We start from the raw sequence: 25000 nt of genomic DNA on the forward strand, positions 1-25000 counted from the left end.
TCCAAATATTTATTAGAAATTTCATTTATTTGGAAAAATTCGTCCATTGAAATTAATTAAAATCTTCTATGAGGTAAATTGAAGGAGGTTTCCATGTTTAATTTTACCTTATCTTGAAGTCGGAGCAGGATCAGGTGACACCCAGCTGGCACGGCCCCTATTGTCGCTAGGTCGTTGGTATCTTATTTTTGTTGCTCGAGTTTTAATGCTTGCCTTCAGTTGCATAGCCAGCATTTTAACCTCATCCACTGGTATTTTTACGCGTGCGCCCCACTGGCGCATGTTTTCGTCTGAACGGTTGACGTTTAGTGGTATATATTCAATACCATCTTTTTTCACTTTTTGTCCAGTAGATTTTTGTGTGGTTTTTACTTTTTCAATTACACTTTTTAGTTTTTGTTCACTTGTCGGTGCACCTTTTACTTGTTGTTCATTTCTTGGTCCGAATTTTCTTACGAGTTCTTCTCTTTTTCGGCTTACTTCTTCTAATATTAGGCCATGGTAAGCCTGCACATTTGAGGTACGATTTTTCTTCATTTCACTTTATTTTTCTTTGTCAATGTTTTAAACTTTGCTTAATGTTTCTGAGGATTTGCATCCTTTTTCGAAAGCTCTGCGCCTGACGTGTTTTGCGTGCCATTTGTAGGCAGTCACAGATAGTTGTATAATATTAAGAGCAAGAAGGATCCACAATTTTATGGCATGTTCTTCATGCAGGATACTGTGATCTTCTAGCTGGTTCACTATATTCACTTGTGGGTCGCCGCTGATTGATGTTGTTTTGGACTGTTGTTTTCCCATCACGAGTTACGCAATCACTTTGAAAATTTCAGCAAGCGTTCCTTAACGAATCACACAGTCACAGAATTTTCCTCGGAGAAGGTTCGGCCACTTGGCACGGTTCGCCATGTAACGCTGTGTCTTATTTTACAACACTCGGCGGTGATATCGATTAAAAACGACGTTATGCGTTGAGGTCCGAAGACCAAATTGAACTGATTTATTCGGCCTGGGAAGACCCCTTTTATAGGGCCAGCCAGACTGCCAAAAGTATATCATACAATGTGTTTACATAGAACCTTATGGAAGTTTCCTGGAGTGATTTATGCTTAGGTCAGCGGACGACGCGTCGTCGTCGTCTCGATCGAACCGTCGTATGCTCATATCGATTTGGCGAGCGATACATTGTTGTAATTAATTTGCAAACGTAAGCGTTGGGATACGAACGATAGCACGTTCGTCGCGTATGTAGAATTGGCTCGTTTTGCACTACACAAGCTTCCATTTCAGCAGATAAACATGATAATATTAATTTTATTTTTTGATTTTAGCAATCATTGAAACTGAGAGAACAACGAAAATCAAAACTGGATACGTACTTCAAGATGCTAGAAGAAATTGAACATTGGATGGCTACCACATCTATACTTCTAATGGATTTTGACACCAGTCCAGAAAAGAGCAATCTTGAGGAAATTTTACAGCACAACCAAAGATTGCTGACGGACTTGAGAGAGAAAGAAAATCAGTCCAAGTCAATATATGAGATGACAGAAAACTATCTTCAGTATAATGACACTCGCGATAAAGCTGAACCTCTGAGAAATAGTTTTTCAAATATTATTAGGATTATTCGTGAAAAAGCTCTAATATTAGAGGACAATATTCAACGCATCAATCATTTCATCGAACCAAGTGCCGTAGGCAAGGTGGATAATGAAATGCAAACCAGTCCATTAGTCTCAATGGACTGCACAGATAACATTCCAGCAAAACATCAAGAAGCTTCCTCACAAGCCAACCTTGAAAGATCCACAGACAACATTATTATTATCCAATCAATATCAGAAGGCGAAGAAACTGTTCAAATTTCAAATGTTCGCAATATATCGTCAAATGAATCTGATAACGACATTATTGTGGAGGCCAAATACACGCCACTCAAATTTGGTGAATCAAACAAACTGTCAGAGATCACATTACAAAATATTCCTACTTCTACCTTTGAAACAACATTCGTGGAGCCTGATGACAGTACAACGGAAATCAAAGTGAGTAAGGATGGATCGAGGAAAATAACACTAAAGAAAGTTTTCCAACCTATCGAATCTATTGAATCTTCGGATGCGGCTAAAACATTAGTAACTACTACAATCCAACCCGAAAGCAGTGTACTGATTATGTCAGACAATAAAACTACAGATGAACAAACATTCGATAATTCAGAACCACAGAAAGTAGTTGGAAGTATATTGGAAGATATCCAATGCAAAGTAATGGATGTCATGGAACAGAGTGAAGGAGTGTCATCGGAAGAAAAACAAGACTCCCAGGTATTAGAATCGGTTGCACAAAAAGTAGATTTGATTGCTTCTATCGTTGATTCACCAAATAGTAATATTGAAAGCACGCAGCGTATATATGATATTGACACAAAACTCACTGAGCCTAAATATTCCCCTACAACAGAACTACCCAAAGAATTAATCACGGGAATAGACGATGTGTGGCCTCAGCTTGAAGAACCACCAGCAAGCGTTTCCGTTACCACAGTTAAAACATTGTCGACCGTTACACTAAAAGCTGCTTTATCAGATTCAGATATTATCCCTGATATCTGGCCCAGTAACATGAATACAGGATCAGAGTATAATACACCAGTATTACCCTTCATTAAAACTACGGAGGAAACAAAATCACAACATGTGTCAGATGATGAACAGAGTAATACTTTAATTTTGCCTGAAAACCTTCAGAGTTCTGAAACTGACACAAATAAAATTGAAGATTCAAGTTGCCTACCGCTGCATTTAGGAGACACAGCGAATGAGGAAGTGATAAGCGGAGATGCCATTTCAACGCCAAAGACGCCACATGTTGAGTTGTCAATAGAAAAATCACCGATTGAACCAAATCTCTGCCAACAATCCCTTGATTTGCCAGCAAATCAAGTTGATTTGCGTAAGAGCGAAATTAATTATGATGAGGCAAATGAACCCGAAAGGAGCAGCTTTAATCAAGACGTTGAACAAGCAATAACAAACTTACAAGAATGCTCCATTGGACATCCCGATATGGAAGAAACTCATGACAATAGTGAAATTACAAAAGATGAACGTGAAAATCAGCTTCAAGTTCATGTATCATCATTGAAAGATGATCAAAGTGCTATTATATTGAGCATGAATATGCCTTACGTTCCCGACAAAAGTATCAAAGTTAGTCTTGTAGAATTGGACGCAACGAGTAAGAACATACTTCCAGTGACTGAAGAACCGATTGCAGTGGAAAAGATTCCTGGTCTCAGTGATATCGACATCGATAAAGGTTATGAAGCGGACAAAACTGCCATGGAAGGAGAATCTGAAAATGATGATGCTAGTAAGAAAAGAAAACGAAAGAAGAAAAAGGGCAAGCAAGATGCAGATAAGGATCAGAAATCGGATGTACCATCTGAAATTCCAAAGGACGATGCAGAAAAAAGTGATTTAAAACAGGATATTGATCAAATTAGAATAGATCCTACTGAAGTCATTGAAGGATATCCAGATGAACTGACAGCGCCATTGCAATGTCAAATTGTTCTCCCGACTGAAGTAATTGAAGCTACCTACGTAGAAGACGTTCATCAGCAAACATCACCTGTGCGTAAAGATTCATTTGAAGATGACGCTGACCGTGAAATTGCTCTTATCACGTCAGATAATTTATTGGTACCACTCGACTTTGAACAAAAATCGATACAGACATCACCAGAAAACGAGACAGTTAAATTGTCGAAACAAACATCGCCAATCATATCTCAATCGGTATATGTTGATTGTAAAGAAGTTCAAACTGAGATTCATGCTTTAGAAAGCGAATCCCAAACAGTACCTATTGAAAGTAAGGAACAAAAAGAACAAGATGTACAAACTGAGCCAACTGTGGCTGAAACAATTGAGGTAGATGAATCGAAACCGGAAGCATGTAATGTTGCAAATCAAACAACAATTGTTACTACAACAGAAACAGAAATGCAAACAACGGAAGATTTCAACCAATTGGTAGAACCAATATTAGCCAAAATAATTGATTCAACTGTTGAATTGGGAATAGGTACCTCTCGCCAATCTGTTCAAACAAGTCCGGTAAGGTTCATCGAATCTTCCATTGATAGTGCACCTCCTTCGGATGCACAAAATGAATTTGTACAAACAACCAGTATCGATGTCGTTGACGTGCAAACATCTACTGAATCGACTTATGCAGATAAAGGATCATCTCCAGCGGTGCCGTATGCAGTATCAGAAATTGAAATTCAAACCAGTCCTGTTCATGCTTTAACGGTAGATGTTGAAACGTTTCAGAAAGAATCTGCAGAACCAACAATTGATGATCATAGAGAAGAGACCACATCTATTCGATTAGAAAAAACAGATGCACAAGCTCAAACTGAATCGACGGAAACCTCAATTCAAGGTACACAAACAGCCGTAGTAGATCAACCGACTACATCTGAACCACAGAAAAAGAAAACAAAATCAAAGAAGGGGAAGAAATCGAACCTCATTCCCATTGAGCTTGAGGTGAAAACTGAGCTGAGTGTACCTGAATGGGAAAATAATGTTGAACCTATAACAATAACAAAAACATATGTAGATAGCAACAAAATGGATTCAACAAATGCACTGAACGTTCAAATTCAAGTGGAGTTTGATCATCCAAAGCAAAGTACTACATATAAACCGCTCACTGATGAAATCTTCGTAGATAATTTATGGAAGATAAGCCTCGTTGATTATTTCTCTATATTAAGAGCACAAACAAGTTTTGCTGAAGAGAAAATAGTTCCATGGAGTGAAATGGCAACAATGCTTTCAAAAATATGGTCAGAATCGAGTAGCGGTACAATACGTCACCCAGATTTCTTCTACAAGCCGTTTACATCTGAAGCGTACGAGGATAGTTCGACTGATGTCGAAAAATGGCAATCTTTGTTGAACCAAACTGAAAATAATTTGGAACTACAAAACCTAATCTTGTTTGATGAGCTTGAAAAAATGAACATTCAAGCAGAAGAAATTTTAGTCGGCTTGACTAACACAGCTCAATGGAATGATGCTGAGCGTTCACGTCAACAGCGCATTGATGGAGCCAAATTACATTGCATTATGGACAAACTAAACTGTTTATCTAAATATACTACCGAGAATAACATAGATTCGGATCAGAACATTACCGCGAGTATAGAGCACACCAGAAGAGGTATTGAACAGTTGATCAAATGCCTTGCAGCAGCAGAAGATACGAATCAGAGAATTGCCGAAAAAGTTCACGATGTATCAACTATACTACAACAAACTAATAATCGGTTGCATGATATAGATGAAAAAATCAACAGTGCTGTGTTAGATCATTCTCTTGCAATAAATGAAAAATTGTACGTTTTAGAAGAAAATGAAATGTACAATAACGAATGCTTGGACAAATTAACATCGATATTAGAAAATATAAGCAATTCAAGAAGCGCTATGGCGGATACAAACATTGAAGAAGACTTCAAGAATGTTGATCATATGGCAAGAAAAATCCAACAAACAATAACCATAGAACGCAATAAACTACTTCAACTGACTGGTCTTGCTGAGGAATACGAGCAAACATTATTGGAGTTTGAAGAAATTGCATCTGCTGCCGCTGACTTCATTGATAACGAAATTTCAACGAATAGTTTGAAGGAACTGGAAGAGGAAATGCAGCGATATCGAAAATTCTTTGTCAATTTAAGCCATTGCAAGATGATACTAGAATCATTGGAGTCGAATTTGGATCCAATCACCCGAACAAAACATGCAGATTTGCACTCCGCGCTTTACAATAAAACAAGTATCATTCTGGAGCGGGCAGTTGACAGAGCGGCCCGGTTGGCGCAAGCAGCTTCCAAATGGACAGTATTAGAAAAAGAAATGCGTGATGAAACTCAATGGCTACAAGTAGCACAACAACGAGTACCAGATCTACAAAATGTATCATCTGAAGATTTCGAACAGTACATAAAATTGTATGAATCATTGCATCAAGACATTCTATGGCATCATTCAAAAATGGTACAACATAATCAGATTGCCAAGATTATGCAAGAATGTATATGCGCACCGACTTTGGAAAAAGAGAGCAGCGAATCTTTAACGGTCGTTACTGCATTAAAAGAAGAAGTTTCATTATATCTTATCAAACTACAAAAATTTAAAAACCATTGGAATCGATATAATGCTGCAGCTGATAAACTACACGAATGGGTTTGCTACGCTCAAAAACATTTGAGTTCAATAACTCTCCCACAGAATCTTGCGGAAACATCAGTTGAAGATATGCGCAAATTTTGGGAAGTAAAGGCTCAGTATGAAGTCATGAACAAGAAAGTGTATGAAATTTCATGTAATTCATTGGATAATGCTCTGACTACTATCAGCATAGCTGATGAAGAACTTCAACGTCAGCTACATAATCAACTGATAGACAGCTGGACAACCGTAGCAACCAGAATAATTGACATGCAGAATCACGTTTATAATTCTATAAAAACGTCGTCTACTACTTCAGCTGATAAAATAACATTTATTGAAAATGAATTACGAGATATCAATTCAACTTTCAAAGATTTGAAAGGTGTTCTCAAATCATCAGAAGATCTATGTCTCTATCTAGAAAAAATACACACATTGAAAACGCGTGTTCATTTAATTGATTCTGAGCTCGGTCAAATTGCACTTGCAACTGACTTCAACGTTGAAAAAATAACTGAACTCTTTGAAATTTCAACTAATGTCTCAAACCAAATCAACGAAGAGCATGAAGCTGCTGAAAACTTCTATAAACGTTTGGAAATCATTGAAAATGGTATTAAGGCACAAGAGAAACACTTCATAGACATTACTAAAGTATTGGATGAATGCAGCTCAAGAATCAATGGAAAGAAACCAGATGTGGAAAAGTCATTAGATGATTGTAAAATATGCCAATCTGAATTAAGTGATTCCTGGAGTGAATTGATGAAACTGAGACAAATGCTGCATACATTACCGATGAATTTGAAGGTGACGATTTCTCCACAGCAAACCGAAAGAGATCTATCTATTCTTCAGAATATCCATAGTGATCTTGAACGAAAATGCGAAAGTAACATGTCTCAGTTAAGAGATCGGCTCGTTCTATGGAATAAATTTCATCGGCAGTTAGAGACCATACATAATCATATACAAGAAACTGAATTCATGATGGATTTAATCCAGCTGCACGAGACGGCAGACTACCATCGTTTGTTGAAAGCTACCGAGCGACTTGATGTAAGTATTGTTTTATATGTATATATTTATATAACTTTCAGCATTGACAACGTTTATAATTATTAAGCTCTTGAAGTTTATATTCAGACAGATGCGCATTGTTGTTACTTATTACTCTAATTCATTTTTTTTTCAATTTTGTAGGCACTTCTGGTTGAAATCGAACACAAAAAACATACAATAGATGATTTACAAACCATTACTAAACCACTATTAGAAACATCCGAACCGAGTGTTTCAATAGAAATTCAAGAAACAGTTGAACAAATTACTGTACTTTGGCAAAACACCCAAGAAAACCTACATGACCTTTGCCAGCGTTATGAAAAAGCAGTAAAATTATGGGACCACTACAATAATATATGTGAAGGTGTGAAGGACTGCATTTCACAAAACTGTACAACATCATGCGAGCAAAGAGAGGTCGATGATTTACAAATGCTGAGACAATGTCAAGAGACTGTAACTGAACGAAAGAGAGATTTGAATAAGCTCAAACAATTTATTGAAGACATCAACAAACAGGTCGGTTTCAACATAGGAGATACTATGCTGTCCGAGATTGATGAATTTGCCAGAAGGATGGAGGACATTTCTGAAGATTTAACATTCCAAATAAATACAACAACTTGCAAATATGCAGAAAAAGCAGTAGCACAGACAACTTATGCATCATCGAATGCTATGGTTAAGCGAATTCAACAGGTAAGATACAGATAGAATCATTGTCATTTAGAACTTTACATGAATTGCATGTGTAAATATGTCATGCTACAAACTCGTGGAATGAAATAAAAATCGGAGAATTAATTAGAATTCACACGAAAAGAGGTGTAAGTACACCCGATCAGAAGTTGATACTATTTTTTGGCGTTTATATAAAAATTATGTAAAGAGTGCCAGGTATTGTTATTCTCGCCGTGGTTGAAACTCGAAGTATCCTCACATGCGACAACCAATGTTTATCAAAATTACCTAAAACATGAAACCTATTGTCGTTCCATTTACTAGGTGCTTCACTACCTTTTGCCAAAATTACGTTCCCTTGCCGCCCTACACGGACTACACGGATTGGTGTACCGGGTGTACCCAAGACATTGCACTTAAGTTATGAATAACATGTAATAACATATACTTGTGAAATTTTTTACTGATCGGGCGTCGCAACTGCTCTAGCATTTTGCTGGATTGGACAAGTAAAAAAGCAAGCCTTATACCGAGTTTGGAAAATACCAACGTCAACAATTTCAAAATACATAAACGGTTTAGATTATTCTTAAACAATGTAATGAGTTCTTCTAATTCACTTATTTTTCATTTTTTTTCAGGACTTGAAACTCCCATTACCGGATTCTCAACACGGTGACATGATTATGGATCTCGAGACAAATTTGCTTAACCTGTCTGCTACGGAAGCCTGTTTGAAAAATGTTGCCCCACAAAAACCTAATACCAGTGATGACGACTGCATTTATACAGATTTCAAAAATTTGCATTCGCTTTCGTTTGCCTTACTGCAAGACACATTGCATCAACACCAACATTTGTTACAACAAATGGTTCTTCAAAATGATGTCCATTATATGTTGAAATATTGGGAGATCTTCTTACTTCATACCGCAGCATTTTTAGACCATAAAATTCCAAGTGATTATTCCGGATTGCAACAGTTCCGAGATCAATACAGTGTTTTAGATTACCTAATTCGACAATGGAAGACATCAATATTGAAAATTTCCCAGTTCAGGTCCGGCAGTGAAGATTTATATGAGTCATTGAATCAGCAACATTACAACTGTATTCAAAAACTCAACGAAAATCGTGAAAAAATTGAAGAATGTTTGCGACTCTGGCGAAATTTCAAATCATTACGAACGACATTACAAGAAGCGACAGCAAACATTGAAGCAGAAAAACATAATCTTCAAATGGAATACATAAACATAAAAGAGCTTCCAAAACTGATTACTAAAGTGGATAGCTTGCAAGCACGATTCTCTGAGCTAGAAGGCGATCTCATCAAAATGAACCGAGTGGTGGCTCAGTTGACATCAAGCCTACCGGAGGAAGAAATAAATGCAGAAATAAAAAGTGAACAAAGCAGTACGACATTAAGGATATCAAAGCTTGCGGAAAACGTGAACACATGGAGAATATTCCTGATGGGTGTGTCGGAGTTGCAAAGTGACTTCAAAACTCAATGCAATCACATCAAGGACAATTTACTTGAACTGGAGCAGTGCTTATGCAATTTACAACGTGATAACCCAGTAACCTCACAACATCATTTAAACATGCTGAAAAATGAAAAATTACGTTTGGTATGTGTTAAAGAAGATTTGATGAGGATCAATGGTGTAAAAGAGAAATTGCAGTATTGTATTAGTCCTTTCGATGCAAAGCATATACACAAGAAAGTTACCAGTCTGTGGCAACTTTTCGAAAAACAAGAGAACACTATTTCAATGCTACTCAAACAAATGGAGGATAGAACACATAATCGAAAATTGTTCTTAAATCATTATAATCTACTTATGGAATGGATTTGCCAGTTTGAAAAGCGTCTCAATGATTCTAATAAATATGAAATGTGTGAAGAGGATGCAAACTTTATCAAATCCATCGAGGATATGCTGTTACAAGAAGTATCTTGTAAAGAATCTGAAGTAGTTTGGTTTAACGCGATCGGTAATGATTTAATGAAAGCGTTACCACCTGGCGATATACAAATGGAAATAAGTTCTAAACATGGAATTTTGAACGAAGCATGGTCTAAGCTTATAAGGCATTGTCAAGATCGAAGACAAAAAATATCTGAGGTTAGTTCGACCGCTATTTTATTGGAGCAGAGAATCAATGAAATTAAAATATGGATGACAGAGACTGAATGGGAATTGAAACAACCACTAATATTCGAAAACATTGAAAAAGGCTGCCTTGATAAGCTCCTGGATGATTATGAAAAGTTACAGCGTTCGATTGAAGGTAATAGTGGAAACATTGCAGAGATACTGAACCTATGTGAAATGTTATTCACGGATGTGGAATCATGGAACGTACATATTGATCGCAAGTATATAAGCCAGACTGTCAAAAGTTTGGAAATAAGGTGGAAGCACATTTGCATAGATACAAGCAAACGAAAGCAGGATTTACTGACAATTTGGAGCATGTTGGTTGAATTGCAAAGCATATCAGATTCCCATCAAAGTTGGATTGATCAAACAACCGAATTCTTGGATGACATACAAAATCAAACCAATAATGCGAAAGACCATGAAAATCTTTGTGACATATTGCAGAAACTATCCACAAAATATGCTGATATATTAACGCAAGAATCGATTCTACAAATACTAAGGAAATTGTATATTTCTTTAAATAAACACGACCGCGTTGAAAGGTCTAACATGCACAACATCACAATGACAGCTAAACACTTGCTCGTGACATGGGAAAAGATGCTCTGGAAATTTAACTCCGCCAAAACACGCATAGAAGAGCTCAGTAACTTATATGCTTCATTCAATAGAGAATACGAAAACATAATTGTATCATTAACGCAAATTGATGTTAAAGTCACCAACATTAAACACCTACAAGAAGAAACAGATGTCCAAACACCGGAAACCAAATTGAAATGTCTTCGGGATTTGCATAATGAACTAAAATATGTGATTAATCTTTTTGACGCGCAAGATGAACTTGGTAGTTCTCTGATTGAGTTATTGCCTGATAAAAGTGTAATGTCCGAAGAAGTTCAAAATCGGATCGTGGAATATCACCAATTAGCAAACAACATAAAACTAACTCTAGATTCATTGTTGGATCAAACAAACTATGGACATACTGAAAAGGCTGAAAGAGATTATGCTGTACAAGTTGACACGCTATCACCTTTATCGTTAACTGCCAAGGATGCTTATCTCTATCAATTGCGAACTGCTATAACAGAAGCAAAATCAAATCTAGCATTACTTAAATCCTCGATTTCGGAAATAAATGCTAGTAACTTCATGACATCTACGCAAACGATCTCAAAAGCATCCGCCGCCTGCGAGTCTTCTATCGAGCTAATTAAACATCTAAATGCACTTCTCACATCAGAGTGCAATTGCAGCGAAGAAGAAGCTATGAGTAGCTCAATTAAGCAGGAATCGGATAAATATGCTCTTTATTTATCCGAATGGCACACAAAACAGCAAAAACTTGAAGAACTGAGGTAAGTTGTAATTTGTTTTCGACACAAAATAGACACCATCCCAAATTGTAATTTTTAAGGCTCCTCTGTCTCTTGTCTGTATTAACAGCTACTATCTATAACTAATCCTATATCATATGCTTCTCACTATCTTTCATACCCAAGCAACAAACATGTTATAATAGAGTTACGACAGCGCAAGTTTTGGTTGTATAGAAGTTTATTTTACGTAATTCCAACATTGTGTTGAAATAACGTAAAATAAACTTCTATACAACCAAAACTTGCGCTGTCGTAACTTTTATATAACATGTGTGTTACTTGGGTACTCAGACCGTTTCCTGCTGCTTACAACATCATATGCTTACAGTAAGTTACAAATGCATTTAACACAGACATTCAAATCAGTTGTAATTTAATGTTTTTATTCGATCTCATTTTCATTATCTCAATTTTCAATCTTTCAATTTTTAGCAACGACGATTATTTGACATGCCCATTATGTACAAATAGAAACTGGCAACAGATCGACAATGATCTTTGGCGACTCGAACAATGGTTGTCAATGGCTGAGGCATCGCAAAGATCACAACATACTCAGCCATCAAACGATATTGATACCCTAGAAGATGCCATACAAGATCATCGAGAGTTTCTACTAGATCTGGATAGTCATAAAAGTATAATCAAGTCTTTGAACATCGTTGGAGAGCATCTGGCTACTCACACACTAGATACTGAAAAGGCTGTAAAACTAAGAGAACGTCTGCAAAACAACAATATGCGCTGGGACAAAGTATGCAATCAAGCATCCCATTGGCAAGCGCTGCTCCACAGAACTTTGATGGAAAACAAAGAATTTCACCGAACTGTGACGGAGCTCAGTATATGGCTGGAGCAAACAGAAAACAAAATAAAAACGTCGGAACCGATTGATTTGACGATGGACAAGGCTGTGATTGAGAGGAAATTTAAGATTTTCATGGAACTAAGAAACGATTTAGTGCGATGTGAGCCACGTATCGTCAGCTTGCAAGAGACTACATCGCAGTTGACGAAATACTTGGATGGGAGCACGTCTCAAAAATTCAATGAAATATACGCCAAGTGAGAGAGCACAAACAAAAAAAAAACAAATTTCTTAAATAATGTTTGTTTCTTCCATTGCACAGGTTAACAGATTTGAGGTTAAGGTTCCATTCGATTCGTAGGTTAGTAGAGGTGTATACAGTGAAAATTGCTGCAGCGATTGGTACTGATAGACTATTAGACACGATCACAATTGGAGCTGATAGCACACAGGGGGTATGTATAAACTTAATTATTTATGAAAACACTAAGTCAGGAAATTTTTCCCATAATAGTAATTTATGCAACGTGTTAAAAAAAAGTAAATTTTTCAGCACGAGTTATATATTTATCTAATGAGGCTTATCGAGTTAGGCACGGTACACAAATTATGTAACGCAAAAATTGGCTATTTAGTACTAGGTAATTACCAAAGTTATAACAATTTCTGAAAAACGTGTTTTCTTAGAGGCTTGCCGTGACTATGATTACAGTCCAACGCCTCAGCTGAAATTCATTCAAGGACAGGACACATAAATAGCGCCGTATTGAATCGCTTACTTGGTTGGAAATCCTTCGATGAATCACAATGGGGTGCATATGCTCATCTTCTTGAAAAGTGTTGTATGCAACTTGTCACAAAAATCTATTTCTACAGCACTCGTCGTATTCATCCGACTCGGCAAGCCACGGGTAAATGTACAACTCGCGCTGGAAAACTTCCCATTTAATAACTATTATCACTCATCAGAGCAATGCAAATTTATACTGTAATGCGTTCAATTTATATTTACCTGGATCTGGACCTGGACCTAAACAGTGACACTTTATAGTAGACAATTAGAAAAAAAAGTGTAATGATTTTTAACAAGATTTTAATATTAGTAGAATTGACGCACTATATCAGAAATTTGATTTGTGTTAATATTTTTTTCCTTTTTCTTTTTACGTAGAATCAAGAGAGTAGCGGATCGTTCTCACAAGTAGCAGCACATGATGCAAAGTAATTATCTAGTATTTATTTTATTTATTGCACTTACTCTACGACGCTTCAATTTTTATTACGCCAATTACTATTCTAGGAATTAATTTATACATTGCTTTTTCAGTGCACGGAATGCAGACGACGGGGATCACATAAATACAACAGTATTGACCAGAAGCTATCGATTCTTGGGCCGCGTACTACGCGCATCTCTTCCCATACAAGCAATGCTGTTACTACTGCTAGGTGTTGCTACTTTAATGCCCCATGGTGAAGATTATTCATGTTCGTTTACCAACAACTTTGCTAGAAGCCTCGAGCCAATGCTCCGCTATCCAAATGGCCCACCACCAATATAGGATTATCACGTGCAATATACTCCAGTATCATAACCATATAGGATACGCAACTGAATAAAAGTTACCATCAGGCACTTGTCACTCTTTTTATATAATTACCATACCTGTATTTTAAAAGGCAAGCTAAAAAGAATAGAATATATTGTTATTCCATCCAAAATAAAGTACTAATGATTGAAAAACATAACGATCTAAATAAAAATCTTGAAGCAAGATTCAACAGAATAACCCTCTAAAGTGTTTGTTTTTAATGGATTTCTCATTCCAGTCATCCAAATCCTGACAAAGTTCAGCACTCAATTCAGTTTTCCAACTATCAATTTCACCTCTGCGGATGAATCTTTCATCTGGATGTTTGGTTTTCCAAGTTGTGTCGTTTGCCTCTTCATAGTTACATGCAACATTATCTTGCATGGAATCGAAAGACAAATGTTTGCATAATGAATACAACTGATCCTCACTACAGTCAACTCCAAAAAAGGAACAAACTTTGGTTATTTCACCCTTAAGATCACGTTTCATGTCTTCATAGCTCAAATATAAAATATTATCAAGCCCTATTAGAGAATGGTAACCGATGACGTGACTATGAATAGGAGAATAAAATTGCAAGTCTTTCATAAACGATCTTATAAACTGTTCCTTCGTTCCTAGATAGAAGATATTTTTAGAGTGATGGTAGTAGGAAACAGCGACAGACTTCACATTTCTGCGTATATGAACAGTCTTCGGAAGCACGCTCCAATATTGTTTTGGTAGCATAGATACCGGTAGGTGAGTCTTAATGAACCTTGGTGATGTCATGTTTTTCACCATTTCGAACGAATTTTTGCCATCTGGTAGATCATGTATCAAACTGACCCTGCAAGAAACAGAACTCTAATTATTTAATTCAATTAACAGGTAACTGCATTTTACTCCAGAAAAGGAAATCGCGTTCTCAAAGACTGTGATTTTGCCATATCGTAATTGAAATTGTTGCATATCAGCCACACCATCTCTTGGCACCACGTTGTTCCACTTTTTGGATAGGATGCGACCCAGATATCATCAGGTTTCACGTTGAAGTTACTTAAATCATCCTCATAGTTTTTGAATCTATAAAAAAAAAATTCATATTACTTAGATGTATGGAAAAATTGGACCTTTCATAACATCCTCATAGTTTTTGAATCTATCGAAAAAAATGAAATTCATAGTACTAAGATGTATGAAAAACATGGGATCATTTATAAATTACGTATTGCTATAGGAGAAGTAAGAGGGTCTACTGTGGTGTTATGATTAAGACACAATTTCAAAATTTTTCTTTTCCTCATGTGTTACGTGGAAGATGCAGGAATAAAATAAAATTGGCAATATTTATTTATTTATTATCTTTCCCCCGGCAAACTTTGTCGTTCCTATTGCTTTTTTTATCGTGTCTAGGCCAGGTTCCCGTTCAAAACTAAAAACAAAAAAATAAATAAATCGACCTAAATCAAACGTGCAATAGGAATTTGAAAGTGGCGCCAAATATACTGCACCTCTTTTTTGAGAGCCATTATGCAACTCATTTCAGTACCTATAAAACAGAAAGTCTACAGGAATTGAAACTCATTAAAAATATATATATATATATTGTACAGTGCTTACAGTGTTTCCCAAACTTGTCGGAGCTATCGTCCCCTTGCACGGACAGAAATACTGTCTGATTAATATAACTTTTTCCATAGTTCTCTCAAGCTTCGATTACATTCTTGGTATAATTGCTTAAAATGATTGATTCACAATGGTTTGATGTCTGCATCAAGCATATGGTTCGTTTGAATCAACAATATTGAACACCAACCATCAAATGCTTCAACCAAGCATATGGGTAGTCGGGGTAATTTGGCCAATGGGGCAATTTGAGCACCACTGGAAAATCACCTTAAATCTAGTAATTTTTGAAAATCCACCAAGGAGCTCAAATACTGGCCTGATATTGGAGCAATTGAAACATTAGAATGAAATAATCTAGTCTCATAGTAAATTAGAAAAATAAAATTTAAAGTTGTTGGCCAAATTACCCCGACGAGGGCTGAACAAAAACATTTCTTTAGACTTCTCTTGTTTAAATACTTTAGATAGCTTTCAAATTAGTTAGTTTTCTGTATACTTCAAGTAGATACTATATGATTCAATATCAAGCGAAGCATATTAAGTTTGTATTACATTAGGCGATATAAATTCTTCATTGAAAATAGGGTGCTCATTTACCCCGACGGTTGAAAATCGACGCAAAAAAAACACTTTTTTCAAAAATCATTTTTTGGCATTTAAACGCGATAAGACTATGATATTTTTATGCAACTCGCATAGTATTGTCAGAAACATTCTGACCATACGATGTGCGAGAGATTCAACGTTGTTTTCTGCATATTCAATCGACTTTTGCTTAAGGTGGCCAAATTACCCCGATTTACCCTATATGGCATTACTTAAAGCCTTGCTTGAACCCGTGTCAACCGAGCCTTCTGGCTGTTGTAATTCTTCATCATGGTGGCGGTATTGCAAAGAGACGATGACGATATTGTCGTTTTGTTTTTATTTTGTAATCAGTATAATAAATCGTAGTGCAAGGATGGATTCTTCCGGGCATTTTGCAAGCCGAGAAACATGAATCCTGCTGGAGAAGCGCAACACTGGAGTTCGTCATCGACGACAGTCTGCTGGTGCGCCATCGCATGATTTAGCAGATCAGTAGTGGCCGGTCATGTTATGGAGAGTTCACCCCACCGAAGGTCCAAATGACGGACGACGTGACCAGAGAGCTCTTGAAGGGCCGAAGCGACGATAATGCCTCTGCGCTGGTGAAATTCCTGGAAGCCTGCCACAAGCAAATCATATTCTTGGCCAATTACTACGCCCTGTGTGGCCTGCTCTTCCGGGTCGTTGCCGCCAGAAGTGACTCTGAAGACAGTTTTTTCACCAGCTAGCGAAAAGGGTGGGATTGTAATAAACGGCAGCGATCAACTTTAGGGTGGAAAGTAAAGTCAGTTTTTTGTTGCTCGTTTGTGAAAATAAAGAATATATAAGAAAAACGTTTTTGCTAACTAAACATTTCTGTAATGGTGATATTTAGTACAATGTGTTACAATTAGAACATATTACACTAAAGACAACCATTATAGAAATGTTTATTAAAACATTTTCTTGATTCTAGAAATGCAACATAACCTCATTTAAACGAATTTTTGCGAGTGCTCAAAACAACCATCCAAAATAGTTAGTTTGAGCATCAAGTTTAGGGTTAAGTCAAGTACAAACGTGCTTGAATCTACCACGATAATAAACGAACTGTCAAATCATTAACAATAAATATTGTTGATGTAAGCATAATATGATTGAGCCAACCATTTTTGTTACTCTAATCACTTCATCAATTTTGATCATTTCAAGCATCTGTTATGCTTCGCCCTATGGTAATATGCGTAATACAATCTCAAAAAAGGATTATATAAAAGTCAGTGCACAAATATGCTTGTTCGCGACCGGAATATGATTGACATAACTTTATTTTTTTCTCCGTGTGAAGCTGGCAACATAAGTTTTCGCCCCCCTCAGTTTGACTTTTTAAACAAAATTTTAAGGCTTTTTACGGCATCATCAGCATCGGCAGCCATGTTGGATATGTGGCTCGAAATTTCAAAGTGATAATTCTCTGCCCCCAAAGCAAATATTCGTATGAAAAAGTATCATCCTATATGCTCACTCGCAGTGATTGCGACGATACTTTTTCAGCTGCGTTGCTGCAGAATTGACAGTTTTTTATCACTTCAAAAACGCGAGGCAAATAATCATTGAAAAGCAAAAAGTCAATGATTTGTTTGAAAACTTGGTGACGCATTATGACACCTTAAGCTTTGCTATTACGCTAAATCTCCGATTCCCAAAGATTGTATGATCTTCCAAACTATCTGCTGTTTCGACATTTACTGAAATTTTTCCAAAATATCACAACGCACCAAGATCTTTTACCACAAATTATCATTATTATCATTTTGCTAGCAGTTTGAAATACAATACATATCGTAACTAACATTCAATATCATATTTTTCTATAATTTTTTGGAAATGTAACTTCTTTATGTATTTTTTTAAATACATTTTACTAATTTACTACACTTACTAAGAAAATAAAATGTGAAAGTGTTCCATGATCAGATTTAAAAGGCATTCTTGATTTTCTGATAGAAACTTCAAAAGTTTTACAAGCAATATAGCTTTATCGAAAGTTGATTGTTTTCGTAATTAATTCACCGAATATAAGGAAACAGTTGCAAAATTAGTTGCAAAAGCATTTTTGGATTACGAAATTTAACATATCGTAGAGCGCTATCGACTGAAATTCTTTATAACTGGGGAAGTTTTCGGCTTCGCAGTCATAAAACGCAATTAAACGACTAAATATCGTCCTTCATCCGACGTTTCGGTGTTTATTACACCTTTTTCAGGGAATTAGAACTCGCAATCGCAACCTAGCCCGCAGAACGAGAACGATTGCTTGAGTGTAGAATTAGCATTTAAGTTAAAATACACATTAATAAAAAAAAAAGGGAACGATTGCGAGTTCTAATTCTCTGAAAAAGGCGTAATAAACACCGAAACGTCGGATGAAGAACGATATTTAGTCGTTTGATTGCGTTTGATGACTGCCATGCCGAAAAACTTCCCCGGAAATTTAACATAAATTTTGAAGTTCTTAGCCATGTAAGCAACACAAAGTTTTCAAAGATGCTCAAATCTCACTATGATAGTGATGTCGGCGAAAAATGTCATTTGGAGATGATGAACTATTGCAATTGAAATATTTGCAAAATCTACAAAAAAAAAACCAAAGCATAAGATTTTAGTTTTTATTTTAGTTCTATCAGAATATCCCAAAACAAATCTTGACAACCTCTGGAAAAAAATCAAAATGTTTTAAAAACTGTCCGATAAAAACTTTTGCACATATTAGTGAACTTGTAGCTTTCCTGAGAACATATTGTATCAAATCATTGAAGTAGAAGGATTCGTCATTGATATCATCGTCATCAAAATATAAATATGTATTATGAAAATGTATTTATCCATTCTTCATCTGGAATACAGTGAATACATTTGCATAACGAACATCTGTGTTTTGAACGAGAAAACTGCTTTCGAAATTTCAATGATGACGATGATATCAATGACGAAATCTTCAACGTTAACGGTAAAGTTTTATATTTCTTGAAACACGTCTGAAGATCACGAATATATCGTATCAAACCATATGTCTTATTGTGCCAAATTTGCACAATCAACATCAATCGAAAGTAAGCATCAATTGAAAAAAAGAACCTATCAATACTTCTTGGTAAAAAAAATTCAAAATAACAGAAAGGGAAAGATTTTTTCCTACTATATCGTGATTTTTTGTCTAAATTTCCACCCTTGTCTCAGCGAATAACGTGAACTAATGAATTTAAGCCAGTTGCTTTAACTTCATTCTATAATTTGTAATTTCAAACTTTTCATATAATTTATGTTGCGAAAATAATAATGAACCTTTCAAAAAATACTGAGAAGAGAAAGCAACTTTTGGAAATTTGTTACAATCAATCAGAAGATATTTATGGCTGATTTAATTTTTATTCAGCAGCTTTTGAAAATCGTGCACTTGTTGGAATTTTCGCCCCCCCAATAACTAGTTTTAAAATTTTTCCCCCTTTGATGTAATTTTCGCCCCTAGGCGATTTCACCCTCTTTGGGAATCACTGGCTCACGCTATTACACGCCTATTCTGCATATAACTTTTAGAACACTCACCTGTCTGTAAAGCAATAGGCTGGTGGATCCCACGACTCCATTGGAACATCCTCAAACGACTTTTTCTTTACCAGTAAGTAATCTAGCTCCCCGTTTTCGATATGATGTTGTAGGTATTCCGGATCTTTTATCTCAAGGTATTCGAAAGTCATGATTCCTTCTATTTAGGCTGGCTGGTGCAAACTGAGTTGACTTTCATTAAAACAGAGAAAACAACTGGAGGCACAATCTTGCGGGTATGTATTTGCTTTTAATCTCTAAGCAAATGCTGAGTCGTATGCAGAATACCGTAGCTGTGTGTATTTCGTCAGTACAGACGATTACGAACAAACACTTCTCTGATAAAAATGAAGATTACGAACTGTAAATGTAAGGCATATTGAGTAGGGCTGAGTAAAATGTGTTACAAATGACATACCTGAACAATAATCTCAGTTATACTCAGCAATGATGTTATTTGAAAAATCCCGGTTATTCGCCAGATTAATGCATGCAAACAACCATTTCTGTTGATATTGTTTTGATTATATGCAGAGAGTTCGATCAGACTTGAGTTACTATTAACCATTGAGGTAGTCCGGCACAATATCCCTGGATGCCCTGGATGCAAACAGCAACTGGATGGTACAAGGGACATATTCTCCCGTTTCAATCTGTAAAACATATTATCGTCAAGAAGCGCAATAATGGTTAATCATTTATTTACCTTAAGAAATATTGTTCTTCGTTGATGTTTGACCACATGATATTTTCCCAATCCTTATAGGAATTAACACCACAACATGAATGAAAATATTGGATATAATTCCACATTACATTCCAATGCATGTCCATGTTATACCATTTAATACCCTGAGCGAGTGTTGAGGTAAACCGATCTTCTATCTCATTGATGAGGCTCAAACTGAATACAATTTTCACCATATGAACAACACAAGTTGCAGAAGCCAAACAAACCCAAATTCTTAAGGAAAAGGCTTTGAATGGGTCGTATGGAAGATTAGCATTTCTGGAGAAACTTATTCCAGTAGCGTGGACAAACGTATTATGCAAACCGAACAATTGAAACAGAAGAATGATTATTTTGATGTCGTACATTTCAGTTACGGATGATGTAGCTCGAATGAATGATTTGATTAATTCTTCTAATATAACTATAGAAATTTCGACAGAAATTTGCACTACATGCAATACCATTACAACGCTAGTCAGGCCCATGACTTCATACGAATAATAAACCTTCGCTAGCAACCTAGCAACGTTGCATGGTAACGACTAGAGGTAGCTTGATGTTATTTTTTCAATCAATTCAAACGAATTTAAAACTTCACCAAGTGGACGCACGCATCGAATCGAATTCATAATGGCAGATAATACAGCGGAAAATATACCTGATAATGTCAGTGAACTATCCAGCTTTTCGGACTCTAGTGATGAAGGTAAGGAGAACGAATGAAAACTTATTGCAATGCTCATATTGAGTAACGCATATCTTCATAGGAAAAAGGATTGAGGAAGTACTTCCGATTGCGGAAGAGGAAGCAGACAAACCGGCTTATAACGATGAAGATTTGGATACATTAGTGGGATTTATTCGTAACATGATATATCTATTCGATTATGACTCAAACGATTTCAACGATGAAGTGGCTGAAGTGATCAAACTCTGGCTGATTGACGCCAATTATCCGTTAATGTTCATTTATTACGATGGGGACATTCTTTCTGCTTCACTTTCGTTTCCAAAATGCACTTTCGACGATCTAATGTACTTCATGCGCGAGCCAGATCAGCTATTCAACGTAATTGAACGTTTTCACGATGACCTGATGTTCGGAACACTGCATAATGACATCGAAGGGTCATTATTGGTCACGCTGGAGCAAGTATATGGACCGCTAATGCTATCAAACACAGAGTGGTCGGATGACGTTAAATCGCACGTTCTAGCTGCATACAACACATTCATGACATTTTTAACTGATATCCATCATAAACTCTCTGGCTTCACTCTCTTGTACGTACCACGGGAAGGATCTGACATGAATGTTCAGGAAGTTGTCTTGAACCGTGCAACAATCAAGCGATTGGAAGCAGTCGTTATTGAGTGGACCAGCCAAATCCGTTCAACTATCAACGACACGCAGCATTCTGTCCCCAATGATCTCATCTGTCCGTCTGATGAATACGATTTTTGGATTTATCGCCGTAAGTTTAGGATTATAGAAATTTATTGTATAACATAGTCATCAATATTTACTCTGTTTTAGATGAAATCTTGTGCGCTATACAAAGTCAATTTAAAAATATTAACATACAGCACATTTTGGAAATTCTTGATCTAGCCCAATCTTTATACACTAAACCATTGAGAGATGTCTTAAATGAGCTGATGAAGGAAATTGAAGTAGCTGAATCGAATATTCCGTTTTTGAAACTTTTAGTTGATCCTTGCTTCGCTATTCGTTCACTTGATAATGAGGATGATCTCTGCTCGCAGCTCATATATGTAATGCACATAATACGATTCATTGGAGAAGACTCTTCTCACCTTCGTCAAGATGAGTGCATCACTAAGTTATTCCTGTACTTGAGTAATGAGATTGTATCCTGCTGTAGACAGAGCATAGACATAGAAAAGATTCTTTCTGGATCACCTTTATACGGTATAGAAGTATGTAACATCAAAATAAATTGCTGTGAGTCATATAAAATAATATACGAAGAAGTAAGTCAATGTAATACATTATAATGTGAATAACAATTCCATTATTAAATTATCACAACAGATGATCGAGCATTTTAAGGACACTTTCACATGGAAACTGGAATACGCTGTTATTTTCAATAGGATCGATGCGTTTATGCAGAGGCTTTACGACACGCTGGAAATATGCCACGCAATGACAATATTTGGAAAGTACGTATTCCGTTTACATACCTATGCCATATGAGCGCCACCAGTAATCTCACGCTCCCAAATTTATCCTATTCGAAAACACACGATTGATTTCGTACTTTTTTCTAACAAAAAATTCCAAAAGAGGAAATAAAACAAACAGCGCTTCAAACCTTTGTTTTTCGTAGGATGAAAATGGGAGTCACATGCCTAATAAGGGAAACAATACCCTATAATCATTTACAGTACAACTATAAAGATCAACTACCCTGGTTACGGCAGCAAATTCTACAGAGTATACACAATGGAGTGGGTGAACGTTTCATGGGAAATTTTTAAATTGATCAGCTTCAATCAAATGAATGCTTTTTTAGTGCCATTTGAGATTCAAAAAAAAAAAATTGGGCATGAATGTTTTGGCAAAAATTTTGCGCATCGCGGTTAAAGACAAACTTTTTAGAATTCCAAAATGGCCGCCACAATGGCCGACTTTGGCATCTACTCACGATTTCGAGGGCACAAATCTCTTCACAAACAAAACCAGCTCATCTGAGCTTCTCATTTTAAGCTTATTACAGGTGAGCAAGAACAGAATAATAAAATGCATTGTTGTTTGATGCTTGCTTCATGAGATTTGTGCGTCTGAAGTTCTGATGCACTGTTGAAGCGGGATTTCAAGACGTTTGTCCTTGAGGTATAGCCAAGGATTTATCGAAAAGCTCTCTCGAAGACCGCACAGCGATCCGAGCATGTAGAAAAAGTTATACCTTTGGCAGTGCTTGTCAAAAATTGAGATTTTATTATTGATGTTTTTCCTTTGCATTTTGAATGTTAAGCACCACCAAACGATCATTAGGTTATAACACATATCGCTTTGCGGTATTCCTGAATGTTTTTAGGATATCTGAGGCTATACCTTAACAACATCAGTTACATACTATCAGAATAATTTTATTTTTTTTTATAAGCAAAATGCAAAAAAGTAAGAGCGCCGTTATAGTTACGCGTGAGAGTGGGAGTGCGCGTGTGCGAAACCGCAAAGAAGAATATCAACAACAGCAAATCCACGAAAATCCTTTGGACGCGCACTCTCACTCTCACTTTCACGCGGCACTATGGCAGCGCGGTAAGTTTTTCCATATAAAATCCCGATGCAATGCGATGCGCAAAATGTAGGCACAGTCATTCAAGATTCGAAATGGGACCAAACAACCTTGATCTGCAAAAAAAAACGACCTCTATGATCCACGTTAATACACAATGGTCAGACTACATATCCACAATAAATATGGTCTGCTTCATCTCAATTTGAACAAATCTTTTCAATGAGAACTAAATGTTCAGCTTATTATATTTATGCAAATTTTAAATATTTGAATTTTACGATCGTGTTTGTGAGTTATAGAGGAAAATCTGACCATCAATGCGTGAATCGTTGTAATATCACCTAAACGAACTGTAGGGGAGATTGGGGAGACTTGACCCCTTTTTCTTAATTTGCCTGTAACATTAAGAAAAAACACAAAACTAGATCCATTATTCGTAAAGAATGGAAGGTAAACATCTATTGCAAGTTTATACACAACAGAAGGACTTTAAATTATTGTTAAAGTTTTCAAAACTGTGTTTTTATGGAGGCATGTCTTATGATGTATTTTTCAAAAATGGGTCACAATTGATCCCCTTTTGAGCACATGTAAAATTTAAAGAGAAAATAACTCCAGAAGCTTCCTGTACATTTTCTTTTCAAGTTTTCTTACATTTTTAATGAATATTGTGTATTGGAAATTATAAGATTTCCTTAAATTGTTAAGGATATACCGTATTTTGAAAAAGGGATACTTGATCCCCCTTTTAATGGTGTGTAATAATATAAAAGGGGTACTCACTAAACAGATTAAATTGCTGCGTAAGCCATGATTTTCTGCTTATTTGAAATGTTTCATGATTTTGCGAGTGAAAGAATCAAAGTTTGCCTTGGTGATCGCGATGTTTAATCAGTTTAATCAGTTTACGCTGTTGAGTGAATCCCCCTAATAATTATCTGACACGTTTTATCATTCAATTTACGAGAATTCCGAGTAAACTAGCTGTACCCGGCAAACTTTGTCTTGCCTACTGCGTTTTTTGACGTTTCAAATTTCTAGCCAAGACCAAGTCCCCGGTCAAAATGTATGGAAGATCGATTTTCAAAAACTCTTAATTTCTCCATGTTTTTTGCCTAATAAACCTTCCTTGGATAAAAACTAACAGAACAAAACTAAGACGATCAAAATCGGACCTGCCGTTCGTAAGTTATGCGCGGTCCCACGTATGCCACTGCATTTTTATATATATAGATAG

General features: G+C 36.3%; 3 protein-coding genes across 5 annotated transcripts in view; 2 read left to right on the plus strand and 1 right to left on the minus strand.

Moving 5' to 3' along the window:
* LOC109411753 (sulfotransferase 1B1) overlaps nt 1–20351 on the minus strand; it is a 155783-nt gene extending 135432 nt beyond the window's left edge. The window contains exons 1-4 of one of the 3 annotated variants that reach the window (XM_019685358.3): nt 20177–20351; nt 19759–20119; nt 14860–15039; nt 14158–14803 (exon numbers count right to left, since the gene is read on the minus strand). In XM_019685358.3, the coding sequence (XP_019540903.3) occupies nt 14158–14803; nt 14860–15039; nt 19759–19910 (978 nt within the window). In that variant the 5' untranslated portion in view covers nt 19911–20119; nt 20177–20351. Of the gene's footprint in view, nt 1–14157; nt 14804–14859; nt 15040–19758; nt 20120–20176 lie in introns of those variants that run through there. The other 2 variants (XM_029864335.2, XM_062848999.1) reach the window with 2 other exon arrangements.
* LOC134287342 (muscle-specific protein 300 kDa-like) lies at nt 1299–14169 on the plus strand. The gene is made up of 8 exons (XM_062848998.1): nt 1299–7328; nt 7473–8033; nt 8657–11550; nt 11863–11898; nt 12004–12636; nt 12702–12834; nt 13551–13600; nt 13707–14169. Exons 1-8 carry the CDS (start codon nt 1386–1388, stop codon nt 13939–13941), a joined length of 10485 nt encoding a protein of 3494 aa, XP_062704982.1. The 5' UTR covers nt 1299–1385; the 3' UTR covers nt 13942–14169.
* Nucleotides 20352–21064: 713 nt separating the features above from the next.
* The window catches only part of LOC109420451 (dynein axonemal heavy chain 2), a 9287-nt gene continuing 5351 nt past the window's right edge, over nt 21065–25000 (plus strand). The window contains exons 1-4 of the mRNA XM_019694801.3: nt 21065–21197; nt 21259–21966; nt 22029–22486; nt 22548–22678. Coding sequence (XP_019550346.3) covers nt 21122–21197; nt 21259–21966; nt 22029–22486; nt 22548–22678 — 1373 coding nt within the window. The 5' untranslated portion in view covers nt 21065–21121. The remainder of the gene's footprint in view (nt 21198–21258; nt 21967–22028; nt 22487–22547; nt 22679–25000) is intronic.

Source organism: Aedes albopictus, chromosome 2, assembly GCF_035046485.1.
Source record: "Aedes albopictus strain Foshan chromosome 2, AalbF5, whole genome shotgun sequence".
In the NCBI taxonomy this organism is placed as follows: domain Eukaryota; kingdom Metazoa; phylum Arthropoda; class Insecta; order Diptera; family Culicidae; genus Aedes; species Aedes albopictus.